Source organism: Carassius gibelio, chromosome A15 (assembly GCF_023724105.1).
Source record: "Carassius gibelio isolate Cgi1373 ecotype wild population from Czech Republic chromosome A15, carGib1.2-hapl.c, whole genome shotgun sequence".
Taxonomy (NCBI): Eukaryota; Metazoa; Chordata; class Actinopteri; order Cypriniformes; family Cyprinidae; genus Carassius; species Carassius gibelio.
In genome coordinates this window covers 21,429,237-21,445,441 of record NC_068385.1, presented here as the reverse complement: position 1 = coordinate 21,445,441, position 16,205 = coordinate 21,429,237, and the positions used below count along the sequence as shown (strand labels likewise).

Here is a 16,205-nt window from a genome sequence, read left to right as displayed (position 1 = left end):
TATTTCTCTTTTTTGTTTGTTTGTTTGTTTGTTTTTTTGCTGTTCATGTATTCTTTTAAAATCAGCACGTGTGATTAGTGTAGAGCTGGCAGTTTTTAAAAACATAATTCTTTATTTTAAATTTGCAGTTGACATCTTAATATGCTAAATTAGTAATTGTGGAAAAGTTATACATAAATCTAAGGGGGGGTCTAAGAATAGGGGGTCTGATCTAAGAATACACAATCTTCCCATTATAAGTGGCTACCTTCTCATCTCAGAAAGCAGTTGTATTCTAGAAATTTTGAGCCTGGAAGGTTTATCACATGCTGCTTGGCCTGTAACTATGGAAACGTCTATTATTAGAGCCATAGTCGCGTATCAAATAAGGCCGTTGTGTGCATGAATGACCCCTGACGTACAATAAAAGGGCATATATTGAAGATGTATCTTATTGGTTTGAATGCAGGTTGTTTAGTATTCATCTATTGCTATTTTATTTAGGAACAGTGTTTTTGTATCAACAATCACATTATAAAAAGGATAATATATATATATATATATATATATATATATATATATATATATATATATATATATATATTATCCTTTTTATAATGTGATTGTTGATACAAAAACACTGTCAACAATATATATATTTATATAATATTTCTGACATTTTAAGATGGTATTTTTTTAGTCATATGTGCAGCATTGTCTAACACGGATTGATGTTTTTTTCTGTAAGTAAAAAGATAACCTAGAACTGTTGCTTGTGCATGACAGCCATGTTGCGTAAACGAAATGGAGATGCTATATTGCTGTAATATGTTGAATTTCTATAGACATCTAAGAACAGAATATCAGTAAGAAAAGGAATGCCTGATTTACAGCAAAACAGAAAATAGTCAATACAAAAAGCTGCTTGGGATGAGCAATGTAAGTGCCTCAGATCTGTTACTTGAAAATTATAATCCGTCACTTGTTGTCTACGAAAACACATACAGTCACACGCAGGCACAAGGGATTATAATCTCAGCCGTGTAAATCCTGTATTAAAACATGCTGCTGTTGTTATTGGGATTATACGTCTGGCCAGTAACTGTTATACTAACAGAATTATACAAACTAATCAGAGTGATATGAGTCAGAATAATGACTTTATTTTATGTTTAACTGGGATTTCTTCAAGAGTCTAAGGAGAAATGCACAGATGATTTGAGTAAATTTGGCTGTGTGGAACTGTGTGTTTGGTGGGAGTTAATCTATTGGGGGCAATTAAGGCAGTTTGCTGATTAGAGGCCCATCTGTTCAAGTTTGTTAGACAGTCCTGTAAGACTTGTGCCCTGCAATCCTCTTTTACCTATTTAAAGATTCTGAGTTGGCGTCCTTAACCACCCCACCCCCACACCAATGTACGCAGCATAACATGTTTTTTTTTTTTTTTGCTCTTTTTGTTCGGTTATTTACTAATGCAGTGCATGCAATAGATGCTTCTGCTTTTGTGGTTAAACAGGATATTTTCATCAAGACGAGACTTTGAATGAGTCAAACCACCCACTGACTTTAATGTTAGCTACTGATTTCACTGTTTGTCTTTGGATAATATTAGATTACCCAGTTTTTATGTATTTACTTTTTTTTATCACTTTAGTATGAAAGAAGGATTGTGATTTGAAGTGTTGCTGATGTCAATACAATTCCTAAATGCTATAAGACTATTCAAATGGGCTGTATTAATATAGATATTATTATAGAAAAAAAATATAATAATTTGTTGACAGAGACTGTTTCAGTTATTTAGAGGACAAACATGTTTAGAGGTCATTTTGAAGACAATATGGAGTAATACTAGTCCTGTCACATTATGATGTCAGTTTTATTCATTTTGTATGAACTTTTGTTTCATTTACTATGAATTCAATTATTTAATTATTTTGTATGATTAGAATAATGCACATATATTATTATTTAGGCAGATATAGATTTATTTAATTAAAACTATATGTTGTTTCTAATTCATACACATTTAAGATAACCGTCTAGGTTTTGTTTTATTTAAATGTTATTTAAATGTAATTATTTATTGCATGTATTGGTGGCTGCAAAATGCAGGTTTCTCACCTATAACCTTAAAGTCATAAAAGGCAAAGAAAGCTACAAATGTCGAGAAGTATTTTTACAGTGAACATATAATATTGAATTCTTTAAAAAATGAATAATTTCAAATTAAATAATTATCTCTTGTCAATAACAAGTTTTGATCAACACCTAACTTACACTCTCAAAATGCCTCCAAGAGACTTTTGAAATGAGGGATTTTTTTTTTTAAACAAAAGAAGGATAAATCATAGAATTATGAGAAGAAAGAAGAAAATGGTCTTTCGTTTTTGTTTAATGCTTTATGCTTCCAAGATGTGGAAGTGATATCTGCCTTCAACCAAATGGATCTGTCTGTCATCAATGCCTTCTGTATGATAGCATCACATGACTTTTGGCTCTAGTGTGCATCTCTCTATTCATATGCTTTCTCTGCACCCCTGTCTTGTTATTTTTAAAATAAGACCCAGAGAGAGGAATGTAGGCTGAGGTATCTCTGACCTAGGTGGGAGATAGTGACAGGGTGACAAATGACCAGCGCTTGCTTTCTCAACTTTGTGATATATTTTTAAACATGGCATAGACCGTAAGATGTAAGACCAAGTTGGTGGTTGGTATTTTTATCTGTCCCCTTTCAGAGCACTGTCCCTTTTGCCAGATGTCTGCTTTTCATTGTCTGTATGTGTGCACATGTGCATTTGACCAACCCATGATACTGTCTTGTTCTTATTCATTTTAACATTATTCATGTCACATTATCTTCAGAGAATGAAATTTTATCCATAGTATCTTAGTCACTGGACTGCAAATATGCCATCAACCATATCAGCTGTATCAGTATAAACAGGACAAGTCCAGGATCAGTATGGTTTTCACATGTCCTTGTCCAAGACTTTACCATTATAGCAATAGTTTCTGACAAAATACCATAGTTATTAGACGGCTGTAAAATTATAATAAACAATGTTAGAAGCTTTAAGTTTGTTAATCATTTTAATAATTTTTTTGATGACAGTTTTATGGTAATCACAGTGTGTTATGGTGAAATAAACTACCAATTCCATTCATTTTTGCATATTGTTATTACATATTTATTATACGTTTTTATGCTACAGAATAATCTTTCTCAGTTTGCACAATGGATAGACCTTTTTTTTTTTTGTCTTTAAAATAATTTATTGCACCTTTCGGCACAATTTCTCTGTTAAACCGCTGCATTTGAAACATTGCTGTCCTTCAGTTCATAACTGCTGTCTCAGCTCCAGAAAGCATGAAGATGTTGCTTTTTGATGTGTGTTTTAGCAGTTAAATGTCTCATTAGAGCGGCAGTTGCCTGAGGTTTATTATGTGTTGCTCCCTCTCCTCTATCAGCTGTTCCCCACAAGTGATTATGCTAATTGCTGTTTGATCAGATGATTAAATTATAATTCGATTAATCCAGGGTACTAAATGCACTGAATATATTTGTGTCTGCTCGGTTGGCTGGCTGGCTGTGTGGAGCAGTGGTCTCCTGTCACCTTGCTAGCACACATAAAAAAAATAAAAAAAAAAAAAAATTAAAAAAAAAACCTTGTCAACCTGAAATGAGAAGAGAAACACTCCGCAGAGAAGAGCGCTGGGGAGGGGTGCACTGTGTCCTCTGTCCTCCCTTTCAGAAAACACTACAGTGCTGTAGCCTACAGATGGACATGCACCACTCTGATACTGAAAAAAACCCACACACACAGACAAAAACATCCATTTCATAAAAAGGTCATGAATAACCTTAAAATAAAAATGAAAAGAAGAAAAAAAAATTGATTACATTAGATAATGTGAATTTGTGAGAAATTGTGCTTAATTCTGAAGAATTTAATTTGTAATTGCAAAAATATGCACTTCATGGTAACAGCTTAAGCTCAATTTCTTAGTAATTTCGTAATAATAAAAAGCCTAATACTGTCTTGTGGCAAAATCAATGACCCAAACTGGATTAATTCTATACCATAGCATTGACAAAATCAAAAAATGTAAACAAGATATTTAATTGTTATTGATGTTAAAGCTATTTTCTCATCATTGATATGATTAGTTGCAAAGCAAGTTAACATTTGTCTGCTGCTTTGTATAAAGTACCCTGTCATGTTTAAGACATTATTTGTAGCTACAACATATTGGCTATATTCAGTATACGATATTACTCTTATTTTTTTTCTGCTGTAGGTAGTATGTATTCTCTGCAAAGTAACGATGTACTACATTTGTAAGATATGTGAGATATTTGTCAGACCATGCTATGCTGATACTGTATCCCATAATGCAGTGTTTAGCTTGGCCTTCTATAGATGGTAAAAGTGTTATGAAAAAAATATATATTTAAACATAATTTTATTGACGTATTGTTTAATTGGACTGTGAAGTGTTAAGACGTTCTTACATACAGTAAGAGTCATTTAAAATGCTTACAGCAACTTATCTTAAAAAGATAATAGGCTGACACTTAGAATATTAAACATGGAATTTATTAAGGCATATGACAATAAATATTTACCTTCTGAACAATTTACTGAATTTGAATAAAAACTAAATCTGGTACAATCCAAATCTTAGCAAATTAGCATTTTATCACAGATGCTAATTCATTTACAAAGTTGTCATTAATCACTATATAGCATTTTTGTTGGAGAGATAATGAAATATTGTTTTATATAAGAGCTCAGTAATGACCAGGTGTACTGGGATGTGGACTGTGATGTTTGGCATCGTTGTGCCGCAAGTTGACTAGCGCACACAGCTAACCGAGCTGGGAATTAGCCTTTGCAAGCTCAAATAGACGGATGTGTACAGATGCTATTGAAATAGACACCTGCACCATGATAAAGCCAACACAGAGGAAGTCTGTTACTGAACCCAGAACAGTTTTACGTGCCAAGGAGAGAAAAAAAACACTATCCGGGGTTGCGCTGACCACAATGAGTGTTCTTGTTGAACCTCTCGCTGGTTCTAATGAAGGCAGGATGCTTGTTTGTAAAGATGCTCTACATCATTATGAACCGTCAAGGCAGGATGGCCTCTCTAGACACCGGTCTCATAGTCTTTCCTTTGAGCCATTGGATAGAGGCTTCTTTGTATGTTGACAGAGGAGTTTTGACTTCCCACTGAAGAGCTTTTGTATACCCTAATTTTTATTCCCTCAGCCGCTGTCCAATAACAGACTTTTATTTAGGAAGCGCCAAGATTAGAAGTCAGATTTGATTGATTAGGCACATTTTCATAAGACTTTACTTAAATTTAAATAGAGCTAATATCAAGCTTACAATTTTACCACAGATTACACCATAGTAATAGACTGTTGTTAAACAAATTAATTTAAATAATGATGTGGTAGTGTTCACAAATGTTTGTGAAAATTATTTGTCTTTCAGTGATGGTACCATGAGGCACTCACTCACTGTCCATAAGCTTCAATGTAGATCTGTAAGCGTTAGTGCAGGTAAGAGGGCCCATGGCTGTTCTTTAAACTTCTGTATCATTTGTAGAGGTTTGATGACACATGCTGGAGGTCCAACCAAAAGAACATTGCCATTATCCAACTATAAATGACAATGGGTTCCTGGACAAGGAATAATATCATATGCTCAGTTGGGAAATGGAAGGACCTGATTTTCCTTATGGTTTTCAATGCAAACTTGAGTGACTGCACTGACGTTGCAATGTGGTCTTTGAAGCTCTGCTGGTCATTTGATATCTGATATGAGACCCCATCAAATATCAGATGTGATATATAAAAAGTGAAAGGCACTTTTTGAAGTGCCTCAAACATAATAAAAAGCCTGCCAATCAGAGCTAGTCAGATGTTTTATGTACCAGGTGGTTGGTGAATGGACCTGGCTGTGCCATCTGAGGCTGAATGCGCATTTGACTTTATGCGACACTGCACAGACCGACTGATATCTGACTGAAGCAATGCATGTGGAATTTATTCAACATGAGAAGGCACAGACTTCACGTCTCTGTGACATATGTCATAAAAGTATTGCATTCTTATACATTTTTATTTTAGAACAGTAAACACTTCTCTTGAAGTTCTAATTCTGTATTGTGTCATTTCTTTTTACATTTTATTGGCAATGAAGTTGAATAGGCTAAACTTTATTCTTGTACATACAGTTGCTGTATTAAGCAGCACATAAAGTATTGATGAAACTGTTGCTAAATGAAAACATCTGTTTGCATCTTATCCACTTCATCTGTTATTAAGTAAGCAAACACTGTGAAAGTGTCATTACAAGAACTCCTCTTCCGACTACAAGCATCAGTTCTCATTCATCAGTTAAATCTACCCAAACAAAGCTTGAGACAAGCTGTGATATCTAATGTGTTGAAATGTGGTGTTGGCTAATTGTTTAAGCTTTTTGATATATAGAGCTTATTAGAATGAATTCAAATGTGTTAAAGCAGTTGTGTTTGTCTTTTGTTCGTGTGCTAAGAATGGCTAGAAATGAATTGGGTGTGTATTGTAGCTTGTAGGTTTTAATTAATTTGATAACTCTTAATTACTTATGGAATTAAGCGATGCCAGTCAGTAGCCTTCAGCTGCAGATCCTACCTGACACTATCATTGATAAATATGATCTTGCTTTACTTGGCTAAGTGACTTGCCTTAATAGATTTAGCGTTTTTTGAATATGGAAGTACTTAGAATGAAATTGCCTCACTAACAGCCTTGTTCGTGCCATCAGCTGGGCAAATTCAGACATTAAAGTCAACAGCGCTTTCGTTTTCCGATCTTAGCCTGCTGCCAAGTCGGCTCTTAACGAGCCGCTCACGTTCGCTCGTTTAAAACATGACAACGGGAATCAGAGGCACACCGCAGGGCCACACTCGGCACGCTTTACCCTTCGCTGACATCAGAGAGCCGATCTGTCTGCACATATCACAGACGAGCAGACGGCAGGCCTTTTCTCGTCTGTCATGTCCTGCTTAATATTCATGAAAGCAAATTGGGAGACAGTCATTTGGCAAGTGCTGCGAGTTCTAAAGCCTGTGGGGGTTGTAGGAGGGAAGTGCATACTCACCGTGGCAAAAACCCTGTCCCGCTCGGCCCTACCTTGTCCTGGGTCCATGTCGCCCATCCCCAGCCGCTCCATTCGGCACCTTGTCTCATCCCATCTCACCCTTCTGCCCCACAAACCTAAAGCCCCCCTAGGCGGTGTGCTGAGTGCAGCCTTAATTACCCCAGGCCCCTGACACAGCCTGTCATTGTGAAACAGATATCCCACGATCCTGTTCAGCACAGACAGAACACACAGTGCTGTCCCTGCTCCCCAGACCTGGCAAAACCAGCAGCTCAAAATTGGCTCAAACAGAAATTTCTCCTATCTGTGAAGTTTTATAGATAGAGCATAGGATGTACAGTATGTGGAGCATTGCATGGTCACTGGACTGTAGACTGTTGGTATTGCAGTGTGGAAAAAAGCTTAGCTCTTAACTGACCTACCTTAACACTAACCCTATCATCAACAACACCAAATAATGAGTCTTTACATGCACACAGGGTGAAAGTCTATACTCTTGTGTGTGTTGAGTGTAATATGTCCTACTGTACATTGTGTTAAATTAAGATTTTTGTATAGGTGTTTCAAGTAGTAAGTTAGTAATAACAAAATTTGGTTATTGGCAAGTTGGAATGGTATTGGACGGGCATTGATTTGTTATTTTATTTGTGGTTTATTAGTATTTGCCTCATCAGCATTGATCGCACCTTCGCTCAGATCAAATGCATCATTGGCCCTGAAAACACTTTGGTATGGCTGATTAGACAGTTCAAGATGATAAATTTTTGTTGTGTGTGATTGACCAGTCAACCTAAATTTGAGTCAGTGACTAGTTCTGCTTATGTTGTATAAATAAATATATAATTGTTCATTTTTTTTCTCCAGCTAAAGGATTCTTATACTTTAATTATTTATTTTGCAAGTATAAGTTTGGCAGTAACTTTTTAAGAACTGCCTTTTAATGTATGATTCATATCAAATTGCAATAATTATCGGAAACTTTTTTATGTGGTGTTGCTGAAGCTACCATTGCACTGTAGTTTTCCATGCTACATAATCATAATTTAAAGTACTTAAACTACACAATAGCTCTTTGTAGTATTTAGTTATACAACAAGCTACCAAGAAGTAGCTAAATATGTTAGATCCATAAACAAGGCCAAATCATTTTAGATATAACCCATGATTTGATTATTTTATAATTGAATCAGTTCCATGGCACAAACACATCTACGGCAGGGTTTTTGAATAAATGAACAAGGGTTCACCCATTTCAACCCTGCGTAGGAGAGAGAGGGTCATCTAGGATCTACTGATTCACTTATGAATTCCTAACGCTACATATGAGAGAAAGAGAGCTGTTTATGAAAGCATTTGTTCACACATTCATAACTTCATGATAAATATAAAAATATATTAAAATAGATATTTGTAAATATTTATAGCCAGTGATTTTTGTACCCTAAACCCAAGTAATTTCTTAATAATAATAATAATAATAATAATAATAAAAATATTTAAATATTGCTGACCTAGAGCCTGAACTAAAACACTGTGAGTGTGGATATTTCCATTCACAAATTTTGGTAGATGTGAAAACTTCAGTGAATTTGGGTTTAAACATTGATCTGATAATCTCTTTGAGGCCTCTAGATTCTGACTGGCAGTCTTTGCCTCTGGCATAAAGCTCATCTCCTGGTGCTCTCAAAGCCAGCACTTTTAGCATACTGTCAGTATAGTGGAAAAAAAAAAATAAAGTTCTTCCTATTCTATTCGTACTTTGTCCCTTTAACAATATGCTTATGAAGCACAGCTTATGCTTATGAAGCACAGAACTAAAACTGAGCTAATTTCCCAAAACTATAAATAAGGAAATCCAATCCAATCCAAAATTTAGATTTCTGTAATGCAAAAATAAATGAGTAAATAAATACTGTAATTTAAGTAAAAACTAATTCTGATTTAGCTTATTTACACAAGGAAAAGTGCTGTTCACCGTAGTTGTGTTTTGTTCTTGAATTAATCAGTGGTTTAGTTGAGTGAATAATTCAGTGACTCACTCAGAAACACACATCTTCCAGCATAACAAAGTAATATTCAGCAATAGTTATTCTAAAATCACCACCATTAATACCCAAATTAATTGTAAGTATTTACATATTATGTTAGTATTTATTGTACTGCATTTCTTTTTTTTTATTTTGTGGCAGAATGTGACGTGGATTTTTTTTTTTTTTTTTTTTTTTTTATAAAACAGGAAAACTGAAAAAATCATCAAACTGCACTTCCACACCCATTGGTAAACCTTGGATGTGAAATGAAATCAATATTTAAACATCTCAGTTTGAGTACATGTGTGTGCACATGTTCACAGCTAATTATGTGGGGAAAAAAATTGTGAATGTTGCGTGTGTGTTTCTGAAGTGTCCTACTAAAGTCACCTTGGCTTGGTGTTAGCCACTTTCCATCAGGTGCAACCCACGCCTCAGGTGACATGACATTAAAGGCCTAGAGGCAAAGCAAGGCCAGTGCATTAGAGTCAACTGCCATCCCAATCACTCTCCCAGCCCAAAGAAAAGGAGGGGTAGACCTATTTGACACACAGCCCTTAAGATGAGAGAGAGCAGTTTAATATTGAATAGAGTGCAGTTTTTCTTCCAAAGCTGTACCCAAAGAGAGAGAAAAAAAACTTGGTTAATTATGAATCATCACAATACATTATTAAACAGTGTCACTTTTTTGTCTTTATGGTTAATTTCATGAAAAATTATGTCAATTTTTCCTCTGGGTTGTTGAGTATTAAAGTGCTGGTTTCTTGTTCAGATGTGGGGCCCTTTCAGGGATTTGATGCGACTTCAGATTTTTTACTTAATTTTGTCTGCTTCATTTTGTAAAGAGAGAGAGAAAAAAAAAAAAAAACGTTAAGAAGGTTACCATTTCAGAGCAAGCACAACTCTTAAACTGATATGTCATAAATTTAAATAATCTTAAATTTGTCAGTGTTATTTAAAATCTTTTAAATGTCAAGTTTAAAACACATGCCAAGTTATTGTTTACTCTTTTTATGTGAAATACATTCTGAGAAATTACTTTTTGTATTCATTATGGTTTCATATGGTTTTGAAAAACGTCTTAAAAAAAAAAAACTTTTCATCTGATTTGTACTAAACTCAGACAATTTGATCTCAAGATGCTGAGAATGCTAAATCTAAATTTATGTATCCTTCCTTTTCTCTGTTTGTCTGCTTCACATTCTTGATGTCCTAGAGTAACCCGTTCATTACGGTAACCCTGCCATCGCTTCCAGCAGTACCGCCGCTCCGTACACGCAGAGTACGCAGCTTGAGTAGGGAACCTCTCAGGGAGTTTTTGTAAAAAAACATTCCCCCATTCGCGCTCGCGACCTCTCGCACCTCATGTTTGTGGCGGAATGCTCATAATTGATGAATGACATCTATGCTGGCGAAAAGACATTAGCAATTTAGTACAGAGAAAAGAAAACAAATGACGCAAAAAAATTGGCATAAAGTTGGCTTGACGTTGGAGGTACAATTTTCGCAAATTTAGGGACTGTCTCTAAACTTACATGCAATATTGGTATACACTTTTCCTATTGTCAATAGCATTTGTGGAGAATGACTTACAGTCATAAAAACAACTGTAAACTGTTCATTTAGGTGTCAACTACAATGCTCACCTTATACATTTTTTATATTTATTGAAATAAATTGTAAATCATTTGTTAAAGGTAAAAATGAAGCCGGTGTATCAATCCAGTCACATTCATAATCCTGTGAAACTTTTTTGGCTGTTTATGTTAATAACATGTTTTAAAGTCAGTAATAATTTTACCACCAACAAACGCATCTAATTTTATCATATTAAAACTGCTTAATTTTATTTTGCGTGAGTTCTGAATGCTTGAGATTATATAATCAATTGGCAACTGTATTAATAAAGTCATAGCCATAGGTAACTGTTGAGAGACAATTGTAATTTGTAAACAATATAAAAAAAATATTAACTTTTTTGTTTAATTAAAGTTCTGTTTTTACCCATATAGTGTTTTTTGTTACTGTTTTTGTTTTAGTTTTTTTATAATATTTGAGGGAGGGGGGCACAACAATACACTCCTACTTAGGGCACCCATTTGGCCAGCAGCGGCCCTGGCTGCCAGCAGCTACAGTATATTTGTATTTGTTTTTTAAACAAAATTTGTGAATATTGAAATTGAACCACATGAAATTTTAAAACCTAAACTAGCCTAGCCTTTAAAAAAAAAAAAAAAAGTTCATATGGTTATATTTATTTGACCATATTCAACCTTTATTTGACTTTCACCTGCAAGTTCAGTTTCTCTCTTTTTTTATTATTATTTATTTTATTTATTTAAATTTTTACATATATTTAGTATGTTGGTTGCACCACATGCCTTTGACTTTTTCTGTCTTTTTTTGTCTAATAAATAGTTTATTTATTATCATTTAATGAGACTTTTTTCTTCTTCTTCTAAAAAAGATAAGGATAGTAGATAGGTAAAAAAAAATGACTTGACTGACTTATTGACTTACTGACCTTATGCGGGTTGCCAAAGTTAAAAGTTTCCATATTATTGGAAGAAACATGAATTACTGTCTCCAATCTTTATTTGGATTTATTCATTTGTTATAGCACACGTGGAATTTTTGTATTTTTTTTACATCAGCAAGTCTTTTCTTCATTACCAGAAGTCACATTTACAGAACACTCGTCTATTAACCAACATACCCACATGAATTCATCAAGTGCCAGATGATTAGTGCAGAATGTTGAATAATTTGAGTTAGGTAGCAAAAAGTCTTCATCAGTCCAATTAAAATAAAGATCAACAATGATTGCTTTGGTTTACAAAAGAGTGAGTGAGCAAATTCTCATTGCATAAAGGCCAGAATGTTTTCACACACTTTAATATCAGAACAAAGGCTCAGCCAAGCCTCTTGCTGGCAAAACAAGATATTTTAACAGATGGTCGCTTCAGCGTGCCACTTGAATGGTGATTGGTACCATATGCCTCAGATTGCCACAGTAAAGATTATCACCATTAAGCGCGCTTGTTCGCGGGTTTCGTTTGTTTGCTTGTCTGTGTTTGCCCATCAAGTGTGCCAACAACTGGAGTGTTATATCTGAGCATGTGGGTGCACATGTTTATGAATGCACATCTTTTTCTATGTGTACCTTCTTCTTTGTGAGTGAAACCCGCTGATCCTCAGAAAAGGTTGAAACTGCTGTAATTTGAAACCTTGTTAGAAATTTATTGATGTGCTAAAATGTTTTTGTCCCAAGGGAAAACACTACCAGCTGTCACTGGTGAGCCATTTACTGCCAAATGTAGATTAGTGCTCAGAAAGGACCTGTGGCAAAGCATTGAGGAGATTTTCATCAAGACACTAGAAAAAAAAGAAAAGAAAAGCATTTAGCAGTCTTGAACATTTTTTTTGGTTGTGTTTAGCTTCATGATACACATTTTCTCTGCTGTGTCTTAGTGATGACCCTCAATACTTTCTGTGTATTTTTGTATGTACTGTGAGTTTATTTGTACTTGAGTATATTTGCTGCGATTTTACAGCAGTATTAAGATGCCAGTTTGATATGTTATGTTATGAAAAAAAATCTATATTTTGGATTTGATATATATATATATATATATAAGTGTTGTCCTGTTGAACCTGGAAACAAGGAATTCTTGAAATAACACAGACTTTATTGCTCTGAACACCAGGAACACAGAATGACATTCAAGACCGGACACCAAAGACAGGGAAACACAGGGCTTTAGAACTAAACGAGGAGTAAACTAGATAATTAAAAACACACAGCTGGGGACTAATAACCTAAAGGTTATAACTAAACAAGGACATGAACAGGAAATCCAAATATGGTCACATGAGGGAGGGAAACACAAGAGGAGTCTGACACATGCATGTATATATTTCAGAAAAATATGTTTTGTTTACATATTAAATATATTTATTTATAATATAAATTTTATGAATATAAACAAACGTAAATACATGTAAATATTTTACAAATGTATACTGCATGTGTGTGTATTTATATATACATAATAAATATACACAGAACACATGCATATATTATGCAAAAAACATTTTTTTTTTGTATGCAACTAATCGCGATATATATATATATATATATATATATATATATATATATATATATATATATATATATATATTGTTTATTAATAATAATGATAATAATTAGAATAATAATAAAAGCATACAGCTCACTTGATTAATTGTATTAATTTTATCACAATGTAATTTGCATTTTAAAATATATATGTGACACTGGACCATAAACCAGTCTTAAGTGTACATTTTTGCTAAATTTATTTATGCAGCATCTGAAATAAATAAGCTTTCCATTGATGTATGTATGGTTTATTAGGATCAGACAATATGGCCAAGATACAACTATTGAAAATATGGAATCAGAGGGTGCAAACAAATCTAAATACTGAGAAAATCACCTCTAAATTTGTCCAAATTAAGTTCTTAGCAATGCATATTACTAATCAAAAATTATGTTGTTATATATTTACAGTAGAAAATTTTCAAAAATATCTTCACAGAACTTGATCTTTACTCAATATCCTAATGATTTTTTTGTCATTAAAGAAAGATGTATAATTTTGACCCATACAAGGTTTTTTTTTTTGTTTTTTTTTTTGGCTTTTGCTACAAATATACCCCAGCGTCTTAAGACTGGTTTTGTGGTCCAGGGTCACATATACATTTTTAATAGTGGTCACAATCAAGCATTTTTGTATGTCTCAATTTGTTTGTCAAAATTTAGTTTGAAATGTGATTTGTAGGAAAATCGATTGTTTTTCCATCCAAGTCAACTGTATACTGTGCATATATATATATATATATATATATATATATATATATATATATATATATATATATATATATATATATATATATATATATATATATATATATATATATATATATATATGTATGTATTAGCGGTGGGCATAGGTTAATTTTTTTAATCTAAATTAATCTCACTGTAATTTTGGTATTAATTATTAATCTAGATAAAAATGGTTCATTTGAATTCTGCTGAAGGCATTCAGAAAATGTGTGCTACCCAAATAAAATAATGACTAAAAGTAACGTTAAGACTTTGAGAAAGGGATTCTCAAGACAGGTGCACCAGGTTAGACCAGGGGCTCATCTCCTGTTTCCAAAATGCATCACAAAGTGCTTGAGAAAGCTGTAAAACGAATTCCACTTTGCACAAAGTGCAAACAACCTTACGCCTGTTTCACACATAATCTGTCTGCAGTGCGTATGTGTTTCATATTTTTTACACACCCATGTTAACGGATTCCAGCGTTCACGTGGTTGCGGTCCTTCAGTGCGTTCCAGGAGCGGTGCGTCTACAGCAGTTCAGCGATCGTTCACGTACCGAGAGGCGGACTGCAAATGCATCCTGTGTGAAAGCACAATGAATATGAGTCCATGCTGCTTCTGCACCACATACGAAACGCACACGGACTGCAGACGCACTGCAGACGGATTATGTGTGAAACAGCGGTGTGTCTTGTTGAGGTTTCCATTGGGAAGCTTCTTTAAAAAAAGAAAGAATTCCCTGAAGCAAACCTGGCAGCATCTTAGCTGCATCCATGTTAGCACATCACGTTTGATGTGGTAATTTCAACAGTAGGCATACACACAGGTTTAAAGATTCGTTCTCGCCCCCTACAGATTCGGCTAGGTATACATTCGCGCTAAAATATCAAGGTGAAAGTCATCATAGCTCGCGTAGTATAGACCCAGCTCCTAACCCAACTTTGAGAATAGATTAACAGCGATATTTTTTTTTATCGCCCGATAAGAGTCTCACGTTAATGCAGCACGTTAAAGGTGCTGTAGGGAACATTTGTAAAAATACTTATTTGTTAAACCTGTCATTATGTCCTGACAGTAGAATATGAAACAGATAATCTGTGAAAAAAATCAAGCTCCTCTGGCTCCTCCCAGTGGTCCTATTGCCATTTGCAGAAACTCCATCGCTCCAGGTAAAAAATAACCAATCAGAGCTGCGGTCCGTAACTTTGTTTGTTTTCAAAATGTAGAAAAATGTATATAATAAGCGAATACACCATGAATCCATTTTCCAAACCGTGTTTTTAGCTTGTCCTGAATCACTAGGGTGCACCTATAATAAGTGTTTATATTCGCACTATTTTAGATAGTGCGAATGCTTCGGGGTTACCGCGGCGGAGTAACCCAGTACCTTTGTGATTCTTCATAGACATAAACAGAGAGAATATGTATGTATAAGACATCCTACCATTTCACAGCAATGATCTGATTTAAATAAATTGTTAACCAAATAATAATAATAAAAAAGCTTCTTTTTTTTTAATCAAGGCGTAGTTCTTTAGTTTTTAATTTTCTTTTTTTTTTATGTAAAGTAGAGCATAGTTTATTTTAACTTGACATACAGTTGTCTCTTCATATTAATCTGTAAAAAAAAGAGACACATTTCACCTTTACTGTCAACAATAATGTGTTTCATTGATACTCCTTTGTTCATATTAATGTATTCACACACTCTTTTCCTCATCTTTTCTTTTTCAGTTTTCGGTGAAGATCTACGTTCCAGCTTATATTTTGTCAATGCATCTCTGCAAGAGGTAGTGTTCTCCAGCACCACAGGGGCACTGGTGCCGTGTCCTGCCGCGGCCGTGCCCCCCGCCGCGCTGCGCTGGTACCTTGCCACCGGCGAGGAGATCTACGATGTCCCAGGCATCCGCCATGTGCACCCCAATGGCACGCTGCAGATCTACGGCTTCCTGCCATCCAGCTTTAGTAACCTAATCAATGACAATACATACTACTGCACAGCGGAAAACCCATCTGGAAAGATCAGGAGCCAAGATCTACACATTAAGGCCGGTCAGTCACCTCAACAGAACACATCTAAATTTATATCTACCTACAGTATGCAACTTGTGGCGAAGAATACACAAAAATATTTTTTAGTGTTATAGCATTAATATTATGATTCATT

At 34.5% G+C, this 16,205-nt stretch overlaps 1 protein-coding gene across 2 annotated transcripts in view; it reads left to right on the top strand.

Annotated features, from left to right (window-relative positions):
- LOC128029400 (cell adhesion molecule DSCAM) overlaps positions 1-16,205 on the top strand; it is a 132,281-nt gene that overhangs the window by 2,710 nt on the left and 113,366 nt on the right. For both annotated transcript variants that reach the window (XM_052617181.1, XM_052617180.1), the window contains exon 2: positions 15,773-16,090. In XM_052617181.1, coding sequence (XP_052473141.1) covers positions 15,773-16,090 — 318 coding nt within the window. The remainder of the gene's footprint in view (positions 1-15,772; positions 16,091-16,205) is intronic.